Below are 20,443 nucleotides of genomic sequence, written 5' to 3'. Positions count from 1 at the left end.
TGTTTTTGGTGTTGTCATCATTACTTTTGTGCTAGAGTACAAACATTTGAGACATGGATAAAATTAGTGGCCTTCATACAACTTTCCACTGAAGTTACATGGCCAGTAAATGACAGAATTGTGAACAAAATCTGCTTCTTATTTGCCACTGTGACACATGCTCTAATCCAGAATAATTTCTCACTCTACTTTCTAGAAAGGAAGAAGTAGAAAAGTAGAAAGAATTGTCATTTATTTGTTGAATAGATACTAATTGAACATTTTACTATGTCAGAACTGTTTTAGACACTGAGTATATAGTGGAGAGCTAAGTAACATGGTCTCTGCTTTCATGGAGTCATAGATTAGAAGCTGTAACTGAAATGCGCTAATAATAATGCTTTACATGCTGACACATTTGCATAGAGCAGTGATTTTCAACCCTGGCTGCATAACCAAATCACCCACCTAACTGTAAAAATACAGATGTCCAGACTTTGACTTTGGAGATTCAAATTTAGTATGTTTGAGTTAAAGCCTGTACATGGGTATATTACAAAACAAAAACAAAGAAAACTCCATGGTGATTTTGATGCATAGCTAGTATTGGGTATGTTGTCTCATTTGACCTCTGGATAACAACCATTTCTCTAGTAAGTAGAGTAGGTATGACTAGCCTGTAACACAAATTTTATAAATTAAGAAACTAAAGGCTACAAGATCATGAATAGCTAAGTAAGATCCAGCAACCAGGTCCTCTGACTCCCCAGAGGGAAGTTTCTCTCTCTCTCTCTTTTTTTTTTAATAAAACAATTGCAGAAAAGTAAATTGGGTTTGTGTGTGTGTATTAAGGGTGAAGAAAAAGATGAATTACTACACTCTTTCCAAATAGTGACTGATTCTCTCTTCTGGCTCTTGGGAGGCCATGTTCAACTCATCCAAAATGGTAAGAGAAAAGATTTTTAAGATAACTGATAATCATTGTAAAGTACCTGCTAACTTGATTTTTTTTCTAAAAATAAATACATCATTAACTATACAGGTAACCACAGTTAAATGAAACTACATTGAAATAACCCCACACGCAAAAAATAAAAGCCCATTTGGACATTCCACCTTTAAATAACCAACATTGACAATGTGAATATTAAAGAGAAAATTGCTTAAATATAATTTTTTTCTTAGCTTTTTCTATTTAGCAAATCCAAGATAAGGATTAATGATAATTTTAACAATTTAGTTTAGGGAAAAAATTTTCAAAGTTCCAAAGATTACACATGTATTTTAGACTTACTGTGAGAGAAATCCCTATGTACAGAGTGGATATGACTTAATTCATAGCCTAACTATTCATATAAGAGTAAGCTTTTATATATTGACATTTTTACTGAACTTGAAAGTTATTTTATAGGATATTTCTACACTTACATTGAGAAATATAAATATGCATTAAGTTTTTTTTAAAGATTTTATTTGTTTATTTGAGAGAGTGTGTACGCAAGAGAGGGGGAAGGGGCAGAGGGAGAGGGAGAGGCAGGCTCCCCACTGAGTGGGGACCCCGATGCTGGGCTCGATCCCAGAACCCCAAGATCATGCCCTGAGCCCAAGGCAGACTCTTAACCAACTGAGCCACTCAGGCGCCCCATGCATTTGTTTTATATTATGTTTTCTTAAGACTGGGAAAGTAATCTTTATTGATAATTGTGGCAACATTTGTGTCCTCTTGAAAGATTAAATCTAAGATAAATATAATTATATGAGAACAATATAAGAACATTGTTTGACTTTTTTTTAAAAGTAAAAATTGGATTTTTATTTTTAATTTTATTTTTTTTTTCTCAGAATCATGCATGCACATAAAGAATCAAATAGTTCTCTACGGATTGTTAAAAACACAATCCCTGGTCCTTGTGCCTCACTTCATTTCCCATTTTCTGAAGGCAGCCACTTCAATTAGTATAACTAATACTTTGGGTAGTTATATCCATTTTTTTTTAATTATGTTAGTCATCATACAGTACATCATTAGTTTTTTATGTAGTGTTCCATGATTCATTGTTTGAGTTATATCCATTTGAAACTAAGTACATGCAGAAACCAAGTCCTATGATTCCCCAAAGAACAGTGTCTCTGTCTCTCTCTCTTTTAATACTTAGATACTTCCTTTTCTTTTAAAGCATTACCTATTAGTTTCCTGTTATGAAACAAATATTATTATAAAGTTCCCAATTTAAACAACTTTTACCAAAAATAAAAAGTCCTTAGTTTTACTATAGTGGAATGTAAAAGACCTAGTAAAAAGAGAGCAGGAGAGAGAATACCTGAATACAACTTTTAAAATATGGCAATTTTTTTTTTTTAAATAATAGCTGTAACAAAAGTTACAATGTTCCTCAGGTCAATCTGAGGTTTAAAATATCAATAATGTATTAAAACTAAATGGTTGTGAAATTCATATACAAAATTGGGATCTCCAATAACCTTTCTCTCTAAAAAGAATCAGCTTTTTGGAGAAGTGGCTGACGGTATGTCTGGGGTAGAAAATATGCAAGGTAAGCCTGAAATATTTTGAATACCAGATAGAAAGGAAGCAATCAAAGTTTATTAGGATTCTGTGAAAAGTACTCAACCAAAATAAGGAGGTTTCTATTATCCAAAAATGGGAAATTTGAACGGTAATAAGAATAATAACTACTGAGGATTGAAACACATCAAATATAGTGAGACTATTAAAAAAATTATCATTAGATAGAGAACCAATTCATTTTGAAAACTGGTAAATGAAGAATCCAGCATTTATCTTGTCTTATGTATCGGTGAGGAGAAATTTCTCTTTATAGAAGTATTCCAACTAATAGGTGAAAAAGGAAAGCTAGACTATTACCACTGTACAACTATTAATGAATGAACAAATTTAGGAATTAATCATCCATCACTGTCAAAATTTCAGAAGTACTTCCTAATGGCTCATCATAACCTCACATATGAAATGTAGATGTCAAAAATTCAAACCTGAATCATTTTGATACCCCAGCCACAATTACCGATTTATAGAAGGTCAGAGAAACATTAAATTAACATCCCATGAATGCAGTTAGCAAAACTAGCTTGTGAGAAGCTCATAGGACAATTAACATAGTTTTGTCAACAAATAAAATGTAAGGGTAAAAAAAAGGTAGAGGAGGAATCCATAGATTAAAACAAATTTGGAAGATAACCAATTACAATGTATAACGTGCAATGGGTGGATCTTATTTGGATCTTGATTCAAATAAACTTAAAAATCTGCAAAACATTTGGAAATTGGAGCACTGACTGAATGATAAAATTAAGGAGTCATGATTATATAGGTTACATAATGGTTATGTTTTATTTTTTAACATTCATATCTTTTGGGAGTATATATTGAAATACTTGTGGATTAAATAATTTGATATCTTGGATTTACTTCAAAATAAAATGGGAGGCTTTGAAGTGAATGGGCTAGGTGACATAAGATTGGCCATAAGTTGATCACTGGTGAGGTTGAATGACTAGTACATGCAGAGTCATATTATTCTCTTGTGTAGGTTTGAAGCTTGCATTATAAAAAGCTTACATGGGCAAAAGTATCAGTTTTTGTTTTTGGGAGCAAATAGTTATTTGACACTAAATAAAACAACTACATTTGAAAAATGGAATAGGGGCTCCAAAAATGTTATATAATAATATAAAACAAACATTGTAAAAAAAAAAATGGGATGACTCTTTAATAAATTATTTTAGCATAACTTTTTCCAATATAGAAAAAAAGATATATATATATACTAAATACTACTTGAGTTCAATGAATTGAGAGTTTAAAAAAGTTAATAAAACATCTTTAAGTAGACAAAAATGAAACAATATACTTATCCCAGTTATAAAAAAGAATTTTTTTACTATTGAAGTAATAGTAAGAAGACATAGAAATATTTAGTAGTAGTGGAATTAATTTTTTTGAAGTTGTTAAATGTTACAAAAATGATGTTTAGTAAAACATTGATATATTGGACTCTGTAAATAGAAGAGTAATTAAAATGTGAAAGAAATCAACTATATTCTTTCAGTAGAGAAAAAGAGGAAAAGTTTCATGGAAGCTAGGATAGTATTCACAGGTGTGTCTTGCCTGCACACCTGACCCCACTTTAATTAAAATTCTGATCAGTTAATGGAGAAGGGAAGAGAAACTGACATTTACTGGGAACCTACCCTGTTCTAGGACTCCTGCAGTAGTCTGTGAGAGAGCTAATCTAGCTTTATTGATGAAGAAATGGTGTTCTGAGAGGTTAAGCAACCTGCATAAGCATCCAATGTCAGGTCTTCATAACTGGCTGCTCAGAGCCTAAAAATTATAAACCAGTAAAAACAAATGTTGTTTTGTAAGTAATAATTTCATTATTATTTAAGATAAAATATTAGCAAACATGGTGCATTATGTAAAATAATTCAGTGTTTTTAATGATGTAAGCCACTGTTTACAGTCATAAGTACCATTTCCATTCCTTCATATTCTCTCTTCTTCACAGGAAATTTCATTTTATTCACTGAAATTTGTTGCTAGAAAGAGATTCAAATTTAGGATATGTTTTGTTTCTTATTTAATGGAAGATAACAGTAGAATCTTAGTTTAGTATTTGTGGATGCTTTCTATTTACACCTTTCATAAAATGGAATGACTTATTTATGATTACTTAAACTGCCCATCTTAAAATCTTCTTTATTGTAAAGTATACAAAAGCAGAAATGTTAGCAGAAATGGTCATGCTTTCATTTGGTTTTTAAAAGGACAAATGAATCCCAATTGTATCATAGAAGATACATTTAATTTTAATTTTTTTTTCTCTTTTAGTACTACAAAGTGATCATTTCTTGCGCTTACTGCAAACTGACAATGTTCAAATAGGATCTACAGTCATGACTATGCTACAGAACATACTACAGATCAACAGGTGATTTGGTTTTACAAAGTATTTATCAAAGTATTTATAATTTTTAACTCCAGAAGCATTACCAGTTTTATTCTACTTTTGCTGAAATCCATCAATTACATATGACTTGTACATGATACTTCAAGAGCTCTGTTATTACCATTGTCTTTCAGAAAAGAATATAAAATACCGTCAAAGACTGGAAATTTATTTTTGAATTAATATCTCAGAGCTTAAGAAGATTTTAGACCAATCTCAGGCTTAGAGAAGAAATATGGTGGTATCTGAAGAAAAATATTGGGATCAGAATAAAAAAATGCTTAATCATATATTTATTTAGCAAATTGCAAGCTTACTATTATGGTACATGCTTCAGAATGGCATAAAAGAACTAATTGGCAATTTTTCCAGGTTAAAATGGAAAAAATATATACAGTTGTAATAATTGACTCTTCCAGTTCCATATGGATTTATTATGCATCTGTTATGTGCCAAGTATGTGTGTGTCATTGGGTTCCCAAAGTTGATTAAGATATAAAACTTGCTTTCAAGTAGCTTACAGTGTAGTGGAAGAGACCAACCCATGAACATAATTATATTATAACATATTAAGTTAAAATTATAAAAGTATGCACAAGTGTTAGAGGAGCTCCTATCCCAAACTGAGGGGTGATGCTTCCAGAAGAAGGTAACACCTGAGGTGAAACTTTAAGTTTGAAAAATTAGCCAGAAAGGAGGAAGGGAAGAGAAAGCAGTATTTCTAGGCAGAGGTAACAATGTAAGCAAATGCACAGAGATAAGAAACAACATGCTGAGGATAAAAAGTGGGTACAGTTCATCGTTGCTGGCATTTAAAGTTTGGCATGTGGAGGTGGCTACCAGGTTCTGCAGACTTAAGTCATAAAGAACTTATATGCTCTGTTAAGGATAACAGCAGATGCTTAATCAACTGAGCCACCCAGGCACCCCTTAATAAGAAAATTTTTATCACTAAATACCAACAAATGTTTCCCCCACTATCTGAAAGTAAAGCATTCTTATAAAACCTTTCCTAAGCCAAAATGGCATAAAGCAAAGAAACAGCATGAATTTATATGGAAAAAATTTTTGAGCCTTCTAAGACCCACAAGATAACCTCCCAGGTTTTTCTGATACCTTAAGACACATCTTGTTAAAGGACGCACAGAATAAATTGAGATAAAACACAGATGCTCACAGGCAGCTCAAAGTGATGGCAACTTGATGCTGAGATACTGAGTGCAATTGCCAGGGAAGGAGCTTGGTGGTACCACTCTGGCTTCTGGTGGTGCGCACTGCCTCTATAACAGCTTGCTGCAAAACAAATGCCGAATGCTATTTTCACTTTTCACCTTTTTTTGTAAAAGCAACAATCTTCAGATTTCTTTTAGTTAGCAAAAAACAAATACTAATGTAGGTATTTAATAGAAGTCAAGTGGTGTAATGCAAACTTTTGAAAAGCAGGGGATACCTGTATTAGAAAAAAAAAGTGTCAGATCATTGCCCTCAGCTTCCACTTTAGGAAACTAAGAAGAGGGAATTAAAATGAAGCAGAAGAAAGAAAATTATAGGGACACCTGGCTGGCTGTGTGCAGCTGGTGGAGTGTGCAGCTTTTAATCCCAGGGTTGTGAGTTCGAGCCCCATATTGGAGGTAGAGATTACTTAAAAAAATGAAATGAAATCTTAAAAAAGAAGAAAGAAAATGATAAAGATCAAAGCAAAAATCAGTAAAATAGTAAAAACAGTAGAGAAAATCAATGAAACCATAAGCTGATTCTTTTTTTTTTTTGTATTGGATTTAGTCTTATAAGCTGATTCTTTGAGAAGGTCAATGAAATTAATAAACCTGTAACAAAAGACTGATTGGGGGAAAAAGAAGAGAATACAATCTACCAATGTCAGGAATTAGGAGACAATACAATAAAGTCAATAGATATTAAAAAATGTATTTATATCATAAAGTAAACAATTTTATACTTGTTAAGGTAAGATGGACAAGTTCTTTGAAAGACTCAGACTACCTAAATTTAAGAAGCAACAGAAAGCAGCAGTAGAGAATCTGAATAGCCTATAACTATGAGTTTGTAGCTAAAACACTTCTCACAAAGAAAACTCCATGATTAGACAGTTTTTTCACTGGTAAATTCTACTAAACATTTAATGAAGAAGTAATCCTAAACAAATTCTTCCAGAAAATTGAAGAGAAGGGAATACTTCCCAACTCATAATAAGAGGTCAGCATTACTTGATAACAAACCAAAGACATAATATATTAAAACCCAGGAGTGTATTAAAAAGTTAATACATTTTGGGGGCACCTGGGTGGCTCAGTCAGTTAAGCATCTGCCTTCAGCTCAGGTCATGATCCCAGAGGCCTGGGATTGAGCCTCGCAGTGGGCTCCCTGCTCAGCGGGAGTCTGCTTCTCCCTCTGCCCCTCCCCCTGGTCATGGTCCCTCCCTCAAATAAATAAATAAAATCTTTTAAAGAAAAAGGTTAATACATTTTGAATAAGTTGCCTTTGTCCCAGGAATTTAGGGCTGGTATAACATTCTAAAGTCAAGAATGTAATTCATCATATTGATGAAACAAAAAGGGAAAAACATATATCGATAGATACAGAAAAGCATTTGAAAAATCCATTATCCATTCCTGATTTTTCAAAAAGAAAAACCTTCAGCATAGTACTAGTAGAAGGTAGAACTTTCTTAGCCTGTTGAAAGGTATCCAGGAAAAACCTACTTAATGGTAAAATGCTAAATGCTTTCCTTATATGACCATGGACAAGACAAGAATCTCCACTCCGATCACTTCTAATCAACATCGTATTGGAGTTTCTAGCCTGTACAGTCAAGAAGAAAAAGAAAAGTTATTTGTACAGACAGGAAGAAACAAAGCTCTCTGTATTTGGAGATGACATTGTCATTTATATAGAAAAACTAATGCAATGTGCAAAGAAGCTACTAAAACTAATAAGTGAGTATAGCAAGGGTAGTAGGATATAAAGTCAGTACAAAAATATAATTGAAGTTTTATATCATCAGTTGATACTCAGAAATTGAAATTTTAAGATATTGCAACTTAAAATAGCATAAAAATATGAAATATGTAGGGTTAAATCTGACAAAAGATGGCAAAGACCTATTCACTTAAAACTATAAGACATTGCTGAGAGGAATTAAAGAATATGTAAATAAATGGAAAGATATATTCTGTTGATAGATGAGTGGTGCAATATTAAGATCTCAGTTCTCTCTAAATTGATATGTATTTTAAATACAGTCCCACTCAAAATCTCATTTTTGTAGAAATTGAGAAACTGATTTCTACAATTCATATGAAAATCAAAGGACCTAAAATATAAAATAGCCTAACCATCTCTGAAAATGAACAAAGTTGGAGACCTAACACTACCCAATTTTAAGACTTTATAAAGCTAGTATAATTAAGACAATGAGGGACGCCTGGGTGGCTCAGTTGGTTGAGCATCTGCCTTTGGCTCAGGTCATGATCCCAGGGTCCTGGGATTGAGTCCCGCATCCAGCTCCTTGCTCGGCAGGGAGTCTGGTTCTCCCTCTGCCTGCCCTTTCCCCTGTTTGTGTGCTCTCTTGCTCTCTCTGACAAATAAATAAATAAAATCAGGGTGCCTGGGTGGCTCAGTCATTAAGCGTCTGCCTTCCGCTCAGGTCATGATCCCAGGGTCCTGGGATCGAGCCCCGCATCTGGCTCCCTGCTCAGCAGGAAGCCTGCTTCTCCCTCTCCCCCTGATTGTGTTCCCTCTCTTGCTGTCTCTCCCTCTCTGTCAAACAAATAAATTAAAAAAAAAATCTTAAAAATAAATAATAAAATCTTTTAAAAAATAATTAAGACAATGAGGTGTTGATACAAAGATATGCAAATATATCTATGGAACAGAATAGAATCCAGAAATAGACTTGCACATATATAAACAACTGATTTTCAAGAGGTGTAAGGGTCATTCAGTGGGAAAAGGATAGTCTTTTTAAGAGTGATGGAACAATTGGCTATCAGTATTTAAAGAAAGCAGTGTTGATCTATACCTCTTAACCAGTACAAAAATTAATTCAGAATGGATAATAGACCTAAATGTAAAATCTTAACTACAAAACTTCTTGAAGAAAAATAGTAGAAAGCCATTGTGACCTTGGGTTGCATAAAATTTCTTAGATTCTTAGATATGACACCAAAAGTAAAATCCATGAAAGAAGAAAATTGATTAGTTAGACTTCATCAAAATTTTGTCTGCTCTTCAAAAGACACTTTAAGAAATGAAAAAGACAATACACACTGGCAGAAAATATTTGCAAAGCATGTATCTTAAGTGTTTCTATCTGGAATATATAAAAACTCTCAAAAATTTTTTAAAAGGCCCAGTGCGAAAAATGAGCAAAAGATTTGAACAGACAATTGCTCTGTTTGCCCAAGAAAAATGAAATATGTCCATACAAAGACTTGTATACATATGTTAATAGCAGTTTTATCTGAAATAGCCAATGACTAGAAAGGACTCAAATGTCCATTACAGGTGAACAAACTATGTGGTTATCCATAAAATAGGCTACTACTCAGCAAAAAAAAAAAAAAAAAAGGAATGAACTATTCATATATGTGACAATACAGATGAATATCAAAATAATTGTGAGTGAAAGAAGTCAGGCAAAAAAATACATACTGTATGATTCCATTTGTATAAAACTCTAGAAAATGTAAACTAATTTATAGTGACAGAAAATAGATCAATTGTTGTCTGGAGAGGCTGCCGAAAATGTGAAGGAGGGGGGACTACAATGAAGCACAAGGAAACTTTGTGGCACAATGGATATGTTCCTTATCGTGATATGGGTGGTAAAACATGTTAAAACTAAAATTTTATTCAACTCAGTTATTAATGAAGGAACCAGTAAGATGTTTATATAGGTTCAAAGGAGAATTTGAGGAGGGGAGATTTATAGAGTGGTTTTCAAAGGAATGTAGAAATGAATTTGCTAATAGCTAAAAAACCTGATTGATGTCTTATAAAAAGTAGTAACCTTTACAGTTACATTTTCTACTGGATAAAATCCATTTGTATTGTTGAATAAGAATCTATTTACATTGCTCTCAGATGAGAATCATTGTTACTTGTTTTCTATAAGCCAACCTCTACGTTTACAGAATTGCAAAATATCCTATCAACAGTAAATCATAGTCAAGCAAAGGTACACATATTCTTTAGTGGGGAGTGAGTAAAAGCTACACAGTGATTTCTTTTGACTATTTCGAAGTTCCAGATAAGTTTTCATCACATCGGTAACACAACATGATAGTTGTTAGTATAATGAAGAAAATACCAAAGGAAAGGTAAATTCCTTCTATATTAAGTCCATGATAATTGAATATCTGTAGCATTTTTGTCTTCATACATCATTAAGCAATGAACCATGTACCATTCTGTGATTTTCCTCTTTGATGTTGTTGCTTTGACTTTTTTGAATCATCTATTTAATATTTTGTGCATTTATCTTTCCTCTGCGATTTGATTGCAGGTTTTTCAGAGGAGAGGGCATGTAGCTGCTTTGTATTCCCTGTTTTACCTAGCATAGTGCCTTAAACACAGTAGAAATTCAATAAATAGTAATTGATTTAATGCGATGTATCCTTGGAACTAAGCTATATATTTAAAAAATAGGTTATCTTCTTGCAGCCTGGCACAGTTAGGCATCAAGTTGCTAGAATTTTTATGTTTAATTTTTTATGATACCTTTGCAGACATCAGTAATGGTACATTCTTTGTCTTTTTATTTTGTCTATTAGTGGTGATTTACTCAGAATAGAAGGAAAAACCCTGCATTCAATTTTAGATGAAGTTGTGTTCAAGCTTTTATCAACTCCTAGCCCAGACATAAGAAGTACTGCTACAAAGCTCCTACTGCTGATGACTGAATCCCATCAGGAGATTTTGATTTTACTGAGACTAAGTGCCTGCTACAAAGGTAGTGCATATATTCTTTCTTTTCTGGAGATTCTCAAAAAGAAATTTTTATTGATGGCTTTTGGAAACCAAAATTCCTATATTTTTTTGAAGTTTTTATTTAAATTCCAGTTGTTAACGGGCAGTATAATATTAATTTCAGGTACACAATTTAGTGGTTAAATAGTAATGGGGATTAAGGAGTGCACTTGTTGGGATGAATGCCGGGTGGTGTTATGGAAGTGTTGAATCACTAAAATTCTTGTATTTTGAAAAAGTCAATAACTGAACTGTGCAGATAAAACCCTATTAAATAAATACCAATTCAGGAAAATGTCTTTATATAACCAAGCTATCTTCATGTCTCAACAGATGGCTTATGGTACTTTGTTGATGAGGTTACAATGGATACTTATTCCTTCTCTGACAAAAGAGAAAAAAAAAGTTGTGTATTGAGTATACCATATAGTATAGTAAAATAATGACCAAAAGACTGGTTACCTTAACAAAATTAACTTTACTGGAGAAGATAGAGCTGTGCTTGAGAGATTTACAGCCCTTTTGATCTTTACATCAATTAATAATTACTCTTCAGGTCTTTCACTGCTGTTTCTCAAAGCAAAAAAATCTTCCTCACCTCCAAAATCAAATGTGTATACTCACTAATACAGGGCGATATTGTGTGGAAATTTTTAAAGATTAGAACATTACATTATGATGCATTTAGTACCCAAACTATTACAGTGCCTTTCAAAACATGCTTGATGATTTGGAAGGCACTATTTAGTAACTTACCTTGTATCAGTCATTACTTTGAACATTATAATTATGTTATAGGAATAGAGAGGGAAAGAAGGTGCCAGTAATAGAACTCTCTAATTGATATTGTGCCAGGTACACACTTTTTAAATTCTGTAGTTAGATTTCTTCTATAGAAATGTGAATGTCCAACAGACTTCATTATAAAGGAATTTTACCTGAACAGTTCGTCTCCCTTTCTTTTCTCAATAGAACTTAGTTTCCTCAAGATATTTTACAATCATTGATACTGCCGAGAACTTGACTTTTTTGAAGAGAGTGTAAAGGCGTGGACAGATCCATATGGTGGCTTCCCCAATTATACACCCCAAGGGCATTTTGCTTTATTTATACTGAATACATACATTATAATACATCATTCCAATGTGCTTAGAATAGTACTTTATATCTTATACTACTACTATGTTTTATTTTGTGATAAAAATGCAATATTTATAGCACTTCTACAATAATTGCTTAGTAACCTATTCATTTGCCCCAAATTACATATAATACTGTATATTTTTATTTAGCAATAACTTCCCTTAAGAATGACTAGTAACAACCTGTTTAAATGCTTCCACAGTATAGGCATTTACTCAGTATGTTATTATCTTTTTAAAAATGTTTCAGTTTAAAATATTTATGTTCAGACAGGAAAAAAATTGTCTCTACTCTTTGACTTAAAACAATGATTCCACTTACCTTTTTTTAATTAAAGATATTGAGTAAAAAGCCTTTGCCTCAGATCCTACAAGTGGGCACATAAAACTCTTAGGACAGAGAAATATCCTAAAGACCTCAATCTAGAAGTCTTTGAGAAAAGGAAAAGAAAAATCATGTGATTAATTTTGCTGTAATATTCATTTGTTTCCAAACCAGGCTTTGTTAACTTCTAATTAATACCAATTAGATAACAAATCATATTTTATTATTAAATGTTGTACCTTTGTTATTCCATTTCAGGACTCAGAAGTCTCCTAAATAAATACGAGCCAGGGACAGAGTTTAGTCAAGAACTTGGACAGCTCATTGCCCTTTTGACCCCTAAGGTCTATCAGGAAGTAGAAGAACAGGTAATAAATTATAAAAATAATTTGCATATTTGCTAACATTTCAGTAAACATTTTAGTTTGAAAATACTGGAGAGTGGTAGCCTCTTGAATCTTTTATTTGCTGTCTCTTCCCCTTTCTTTACTTATCTCCCCCAACATTCAGAGCAGTCATAGTTTGATCGGGGAAGGTGTTTTTATAGACCAAATTTTTAACCCTAGAGCCTTTTTTCTTTTTTTTTTTAGCCTGTTCAGAGAGTTCTTCATCCCCTTGAGTGCTTGAATAAGTGAGGCCCAGCAAAAGAAGTCAAGCAAAGAGGGTAAAGCATTAAATAAGCAGAACTATAAAATCCTTATAAAAGGAGTAGAAGGGGTATTAAGGAGAATTCAGAGGTAATCAAACTATATCTTGAATACATTTTAGATATTGCCTGAGAGCCTAATGTATCTTTAAATTCGGGAGATCAAGTTTAATATTCTTAGACCTTACCTGTCCTGGACCTATGAAACTGTTGCCTCCTGCCCAGCTTATCAGAGATAGAGATTAATACTTGCCCAGGCCTGATATTTTAGGAGGTTAACTTCTAAAAGACTTTCACGAAGATGTCTCAACTAATTCTGGCCTTTAATTTCAGAAACTACATCAAGCAGCTTGCTTGATTCAAGCTTATTGGAAGGGTTTCCAAACTAGAAAGAGATTAAAGAAGCTTCCATCTGCTGTGATTACTTTGCAGAGGAGTTTCAGGTAAAAAGTTTTGGTGAGAGGAATGATGATCTTAGAGGACAGCTATATCTTATTACAGTTTAGCGGAGTAAAAACTTAGGATGTTTTCCCTCCAATTTTCTAATCTGTCTCTTACTCTTTTTTTAATTGAAGTGTAGTTCACATACAATATTATATAAATGTCAGTTGTACAACAGTGATTCAACATTTTATTTTATTTTTTTAAGATTTTATTTATTTGACAGAGAGAGATAGTGAGAGCAGGAACACAAGTGGGGGAGTGGGAGAGGGAGAAGCAGGCCTCCTACCGAGCGGGGAGGCCGATGTGGAACTCGATCCCAGGACCCTGGGATCATGACCTGAGCTGAAGGCAGACGCTTAACGACTGAACCACCCAGGCACCCGTGATTCAACATTTATATACATTGTGAAATGATTATCGCATCAGGATAAGTCTAGTTATCAACTGTCGCCACACAAATGTATTAACAGTATTTTTGACTATATTCCCTATGCTGTACTTTACATCCTTGTGACTTACTTATTTCATAACTGGAAGTTTGTACTTCTTTTCACCTATTTTATCCATCCCCCTACTCCTCTCCCCTCTGGCAACCACCAGTTTATATCTGTTTTTATAGATTTGTTTGTATTGTTTACCTTTTTTTTTTTAAAGATTTATCCACTTATTTGGGAGAGAGAGAGAGAGAGGGAGAGACAACATGAACAGGAGGGGCAGAGGGAGAGGGATGTCAAGCAGACTCTGCATTGAGTGTGGAGCCTGACGCGGGGCTTGATCTCACAACTCTGAGATCATGACCTGAACTGAAACCAAGAATTGGACGCTTAACCGACTGTTCCACCCAGGTGCCCCTTTGTTTTGTTTTTTAGATTCTACATATAAATGTAGAATCATATGGCATTTGGTTTTTTCGGACTTAATTTCATTTAATATAAATCCCTCTAGGTCCTTTCATTTAGCATAATTCCCTCTAGGTCCAGCTATGTTATCACAAATGGTAAGATTTCATTCTTTTTTATGGCTGAGTAACATTCCATTGTATTTATATACCACATCTTCTTTATCTATCTATTGATAGACACTTAGGTTGTTTCCCTGTCTTGGCTATTGTAAATGCTGGAGTGAAGATGGCGTGCATATATCTTTTTGAATTAGTATTTTCATTTTCTTTGGATAAATACACATAAATGGATTTTCTGGGTTGTAAGGTATTTCTATTTTTAATTTTTTTAGGAATTTCTATTCTGTTTTCCATAGTGGCTACACCAATTTACATTCCTACCAGCAGTTGCATTAGGGTTCCCTTTTCTTCACATCCTTGTCAATGTTTGTTATTTCTTGTCTTTTTATATTAGCCATTCTGACAGGTGTAAGGTGATAACTCATTGTGGTTTTGATTTGCATTTCCCTGATGATTAGTGATGTTGAGAATTTTTTCATGTGTCTGTTGGCCATCTGTAAATGTTCCTTGGAAAAATGTGTATTCAGGTTCTCTACCCATTTTTTAATTGAATTGTTTGGGGGTCATTTTTGGTGTTGAGTTCTATGAGTTCTTTATATATTTTGGATATTAACCCCTTATTGGGTATAGCATTTGCAGATATCTTCCCCATTCTGTAGGTTGCCTTTTTGTTTTGTGGATATTATATCACTATGTATAAAAGCTTTTTAGTTTGACACAGGCCTGATAGTTCATTTTTGCTTTTGTTGCCCTGCTGAGGAGACAGATCCAAAAAGTATTGCTAAGACTGATGTCCAAGAGTTTACTGCCAGTGTTTTGTTTTAGGAGTTTTATGGTTTCATGTCTTACATTTAGGTCTTTAATCCATTTGGAGTTTATTTTTGCATATAAGGAAGTGGTCCAGTTTATTCATTTGCATGTAGTTCTCCAATTTTCCCAACACCATTTGTTGAAGAGACTATCATTGTATATTCTTGCCTCCTTTGTCATAGATAATTGACCATATGTGGGTTTATTTCTGGGCTTTCTGTTCTGTTCCATTGGTCTATATGTTTTTGTGCCAGCACCATACTGTTTTGATTACTATAGCTTTGTAGTGTAGTTTGAAATCTGGGCATGTGATACCTCCAGCTTTGTTGTTCTTTCTCAAGATTGGTTTGGCTATTCAAAGTCTTCTGTGGTTCCATACAGGTTTTAGGATTCATTTTTACTAGTTCTATGAGAAATGCCAGTGTAGATAGAGACATTGAATCTGTACGTTACTTTGAGTAGTATGGACATTTTAACAATATTAATTCTTCCAATCCATGAGCACAGTATATCTTTTCCACTTATTTGTGTCATCTTCAGTTTCTTTCATCCTTGTCTTATAGTTTTCAGAGTACAGGTCTTTCACCTCCTTTGTTAAGTTTATTCCTGTATTTTATTCTTCTGATACAATTGTAAATGGGATTGTTTTCTTAATATCTCTTTCTGCTGCTTCATTATTAATACATAGAAATACAACAGATTTCTATCAATTAATTTTATATCCTGTAAATTTACTGAAATCATTTATTCTAGTAGCTTTTTGGTAGAAACTTTAGAGTTTTCTAACTGGGTGTTATATGCAACTGATGAATTATTGAACACTACCTCTGAAACTACTGATGTACTATATGTTGGCTAATTGAATTTAAATTTAAAAAAAGAATCTTTAGGGTTTTCTATATATAGTATTATATTATGAGGAAACAGTGATAGTTTACTTCTTCCTTCCCAATTTGGATGCCTTTTATTTCTTTTTCTTGTTTGATTGCTGTGACTAGGATTTCCAGAACTATGTTGAAATAAACTGGCAAGAGTGGACATCCATGTCTTGTTCCTGATCACAGAGGAGAAGCTCTCAGTTTTTCATCATTGAGTATGATGTTAGCAATGGGTTTGTCAGATATGTCCTGTATTATTTTTGAGGTATCTTCCATCTGTACATACTTTATTGAGAGTTTTTACCATAAATGGCTGTTGAATTTTGCCAGATGGTTTTTCTGCATCTCTTGAGATGATCATATGATTTTTTTCCTTTGTTAATGTAGTGTATCATGTTGATTGATTTGTGAATACTGAACCATCCTTGCATCCCTGGAATAAATCCCACTTGATCATGGTATATGATCCTTTTAATGTTTTGTTGAGTTCATTTTGCTAGTGTTCTATTAAGGAATTTTGCATCTATGTTTATCAGGGTTATTGGCCTATAATTTTCTTTTTTTGTAGTGTCTTTGTATGTTTTTGTTATCAAGGTAATGCTTCCAATGAATTTGGAAGTGTTCCTCTTAAATTTTTTAGATTAGTTTGAGAAGAGTAGATAGTAACTATATGTTTGATAGAATTCATGTGAGAACCCACTGATCTTGGACTTTTGTTTGTTGAGAGCTTTTTTGATTACTGATTCAGTATCATTATTAGTAATTGGTCTGTTAAGATTTTGTTTCTTCCTGATTCATTCTCGTAAGATTGCATATTTCATTTCTTCTAGGTTGTCCAATTTGTTGGCATGTAATTTTTCATAGTAGTCTCTTATAATCCTGTGTATTTCTGTGGTGTTAGTTGTAACCTCTCTTTCATCTCTGATTTTATTTGGACCCTCTCTTTTTTCCTTGATGACTTTGGCTAACAGTTGATTAATTTTGTTTATATTTTCAAAAAACAGTTTTTAATTCCATTGATATTTTCTATTTTTCTTTTTACTAATTTATTTCTGCTCTGGTCTTTATCATTTTTTTCTTCAATTAACTGTGGGCTTTATTTTTCTTTTTCTAGTTCTTTTAGGTGTAAGATTACATTATTATAGGTATTTCTATAATGCCTATAGAAATAGGTAGGTTTTTTGAGGTAGGCCTGTATTGCTGTAAACTTTCCTCTTGGAATTGCTTTTGCTGCATCCCACAGATTTTGGAATGTTGTGTTTCCATTTTTATTTGTCTTAAGGTAATTTTTAATTTCCTCTTTGGTTTCTTTGTTGACCCATTGTTTATTTAATAGCATGTTGTTTAACCTCCACATGTTTGTGTTTCCTCCAGTTTTTTTCCTTGTAATTGATTTATAGTTTTATACCATTGTAGTTGGAAAAGATGCTTGATATGGTTTCAATCTTAAATTGGTTGAGATTTGTTTTGTGGTCTAACATGTGATCTATTCTCAAGAATGTTCCATGTACAATTGAAAAGAATATATAGTTTGCTGTTTGGGGATGGAATGATCTGTATATATGTTAAATCCATCTAGTCTAATGTGTTAAGTTCACTTTTTCCTTATTGATTTTCTGTCTGGATGATCTATTCATTGGTATAAGTGGGTTATTAATGTCCCTGCTATTATTGTATTACTGTCATTTTCTCCCTTTGTATTTGTTAATGTTTGCTTTATATATTTAGGTGCTTCTACATTGGGTGCTTATGTATATTTACAACTGTTATATCCTCTAGTATTGAGTTCTCCATCATTATGTAATGCCCTTATTTGTCTCATTATGGTCTTTGTTATAAAGTCCGTTTTGTCTGATATATGTATTGCTACTCCAGCTTTCTTTTCACTTCATTTGCATGTCGTATCTTTTTTCCATCTCTTTATTTTCAGCCTGTATGTGTCTTTTGGTCTGAAGTGAGTCTCATAGGCAGCATGTAGATAGGTGTTGTTTTATCCATTCAGTTGCTCTGTGTCTTTTGATTGGGCATTTAGTCCATTTACCTTTAAGGTAATTATGACAGGTATGTACTTATTGCCATTTTGTTATTGTTTTCTGGTTGTTTTTGTAGTTCTGTTTTTTTCTTGTTCTCTTTTCTGTGATTTGATGACTTTCTTTAGTGTTATGGTTGGCTTTTTATTTTTTGTGTACCTGTCATAGATTTTTGGGTTTGCGGTTACCATGAGGTTCATATATAATGAGACCACTCTAATTATGGTGGTCTATGTTAAGTTAGTTAAGTTTGAACACATTCTAAAACACTCCCCCACCACTATGGTTTTTGTTTTTGATGTCATATTTTACTCTTTTTATTTTGTGTGTCCCATAACTGATTATTATAGGTACAGTTCACTTTATTACTTTTATCTTTTAACCTTCATGCTAGCTTTATAAATGGTTCTTCCACTATCTTCGTATGTTTGCTTTTAACCGTGAGATTTTTTTTTTCTTTCATAAATTTCTTCTAGTTATGGCCTTTAACTGCTTAAGGAAGTCCCTTTAATGTTTCTTATAAGTCTGGTTTTAGTGGTGATGAACTCCTTTAACTTTTGTTTGTCTGGGGGGACTCTTTATTTTATTTATTTATTTTTTTTAATGGAAAAGTGTCATCTTATTTTACTAATGTAAGCATTTGATGACAAACAAAGATAATTTTACAAACTTAGAATGTGTGCAAGTACATGAAATTTCCATTTTATTGTAGTTTTATAGCACACTAGCTCAAACACGTTTCTCTACAACTATTCCAACATAACTCCTTTGGAATGAATTATTTCAGTCATCCTTAATATATAATAACTCTGCCAAATACTTTAATCTAAAATAAACATATACAATTTTAATTAATAATTTTTAGATGAATGGGGTAAGAAAGTCATCAGGTGATGGTTGAGACTGTTAATTTCCAATAAGAAACTGTGTTGAAGTGTTTCTTCTGATACAGTATTTATAAATTAGAATTTTCAAAAAACAAGGGCAGAACAAAAAATACAAAAGAAACTTCTGCAGCTTAAGCCTCCCATAGTCCTAAACCTCTAAGAGAAGCAAGGCAAAGCCACCTATGGGCAACCATGAACAGTGGCAAGCCAGCTACATGCTCCGCTCAGCATGGTCCAGCAGGCCGCAACTGCCCGGCACAGTGCCCTCGGCCAGCCCTTGGGGGGACTCTTTATGTCTCCTATTCTGAATGATAATCTTGCTGTTTACTCTTGGTTGTAGGTTTTTCCATTCAGAACTTTGAGTACATCATGCAACTCCTTTCTGGTCTGCAAAGTTTCTGCTAAAAATCAGCCTTATAGGAGTTCCCTTGTTACATAATTAGTTGTTTATCTCTTGCTGCTTTTAAGATTCTCTCTTGGGGTGCCTGGGTGGCTCAGTTGGTTAAGCGTCAGCCTTTGGCTCAGGTCGTGATCCCAGGGTCCTGGGATCAAGCCCCACATTGGGCTCCTTGCTCAGCAGGGAGCCTGCTTCTCTCTCTCCCTCTGCCTGCCGCTCCCCGTGCTTGTACTCTCTCTCAGATAAATAAAATCTTTAAAAAAAATAAGATTCTCTCTTTAATTTTTGACATTTTAGTTATTGTGTATCTTGATGTAGACTTCCTTGGGTTAATCTTGTTTGGAGTTTCTCTGCTTCCTGGACATGGATGTCTGTTTCCTTCCCCAGGTTAGAGAAGTTTTCAGCTACTATTTCTTCAAATAAGTTTTCTATCCTTTCTCTGACTCTACTCCTTCTGAAACACCTAATATGCAAATGTTAGTACATTTGATGTTGTCCCAGAAGTCCTTTAAATTATTCTAATGTTTTCAAGTTCTTAATTCTTTTTGCTGTTCAGCTTGGGTGATTTCCACTACACTGTCTTCCAGATTGCTGATTGGTTCTGCTGTATTATCTAATCTGCTGTTGACTTCCTTCTAGTTTATTTTTCATTTCATTTATTGTATTCTTTAGCTCTGACTGGTTCTTTTTTTTATGTTTTCTGTGTCTTTGTTCAAGTTCTCACTGTGTTCATCCCTTCTTATCCCAAGTTTAGTGAGCATCTTTATGACCATTACATTAAACTCTTTATCTGATAGATCGTTCATTTCCATTTTGTGTAGTTCTTCTGAAGTTTTTTCTTGTTCTTTCATTTGGACCATATTCTTCTGTCTCCTCATTTTGCCTCACTTTCTGTATTTGTTTCTATGTATTAGGTTGATCAATTCCTGGTCTTGAAGGAGTAGCCTTATGTAGAAGACATCCTTGAG

At 33.4% G+C, this 20,443-nt stretch overlaps 1 protein-coding gene across 3 annotated transcripts in view; it reads left to right on the top strand.

Annotated features, from left to right (window-relative positions):
• IQCB1 (IQ motif containing B1) overlaps positions 1 to 20,443 on the top strand; it is a 53,965-nt gene that overhangs the window by 10,267 nt on the left and 23,255 nt on the right. For all 3 annotated transcript variants that reach the window (XM_025875045.2, XM_073894258.1, XM_025875053.2), the window contains exons 6-10: positions 832 to 925; positions 4,850 to 4,949; positions 10,760 to 10,938; positions 12,681 to 12,790; positions 13,402 to 13,511. In XM_025875045.2, coding sequence (XP_025730830.1) covers positions 832 to 925; positions 4,850 to 4,949; positions 10,760 to 10,938; positions 12,681 to 12,790; positions 13,402 to 13,511 — 593 coding nt within the window. The remainder of the gene's footprint in view (positions 1 to 831; positions 926 to 4,849; positions 4,950 to 10,759; positions 10,939 to 12,680; positions 12,791 to 13,401; positions 13,512 to 20,443) is intronic.

Source organism: Callorhinus ursinus, unplaced genomic scaffold, assembly GCF_003265705.2.
Source record: "Callorhinus ursinus isolate GAN/ISIS: 27379988/994484 unplaced genomic scaffold, GSC_fseal_2.0 scaffold1, whole genome shotgun sequence".
NCBI lineage: Eukaryota > Metazoa > Chordata > Mammalia > Carnivora > Otariidae > Callorhinus > Callorhinus ursinus.
This window is presented reverse-complemented; position numbering and strand designations above follow the sequence as displayed.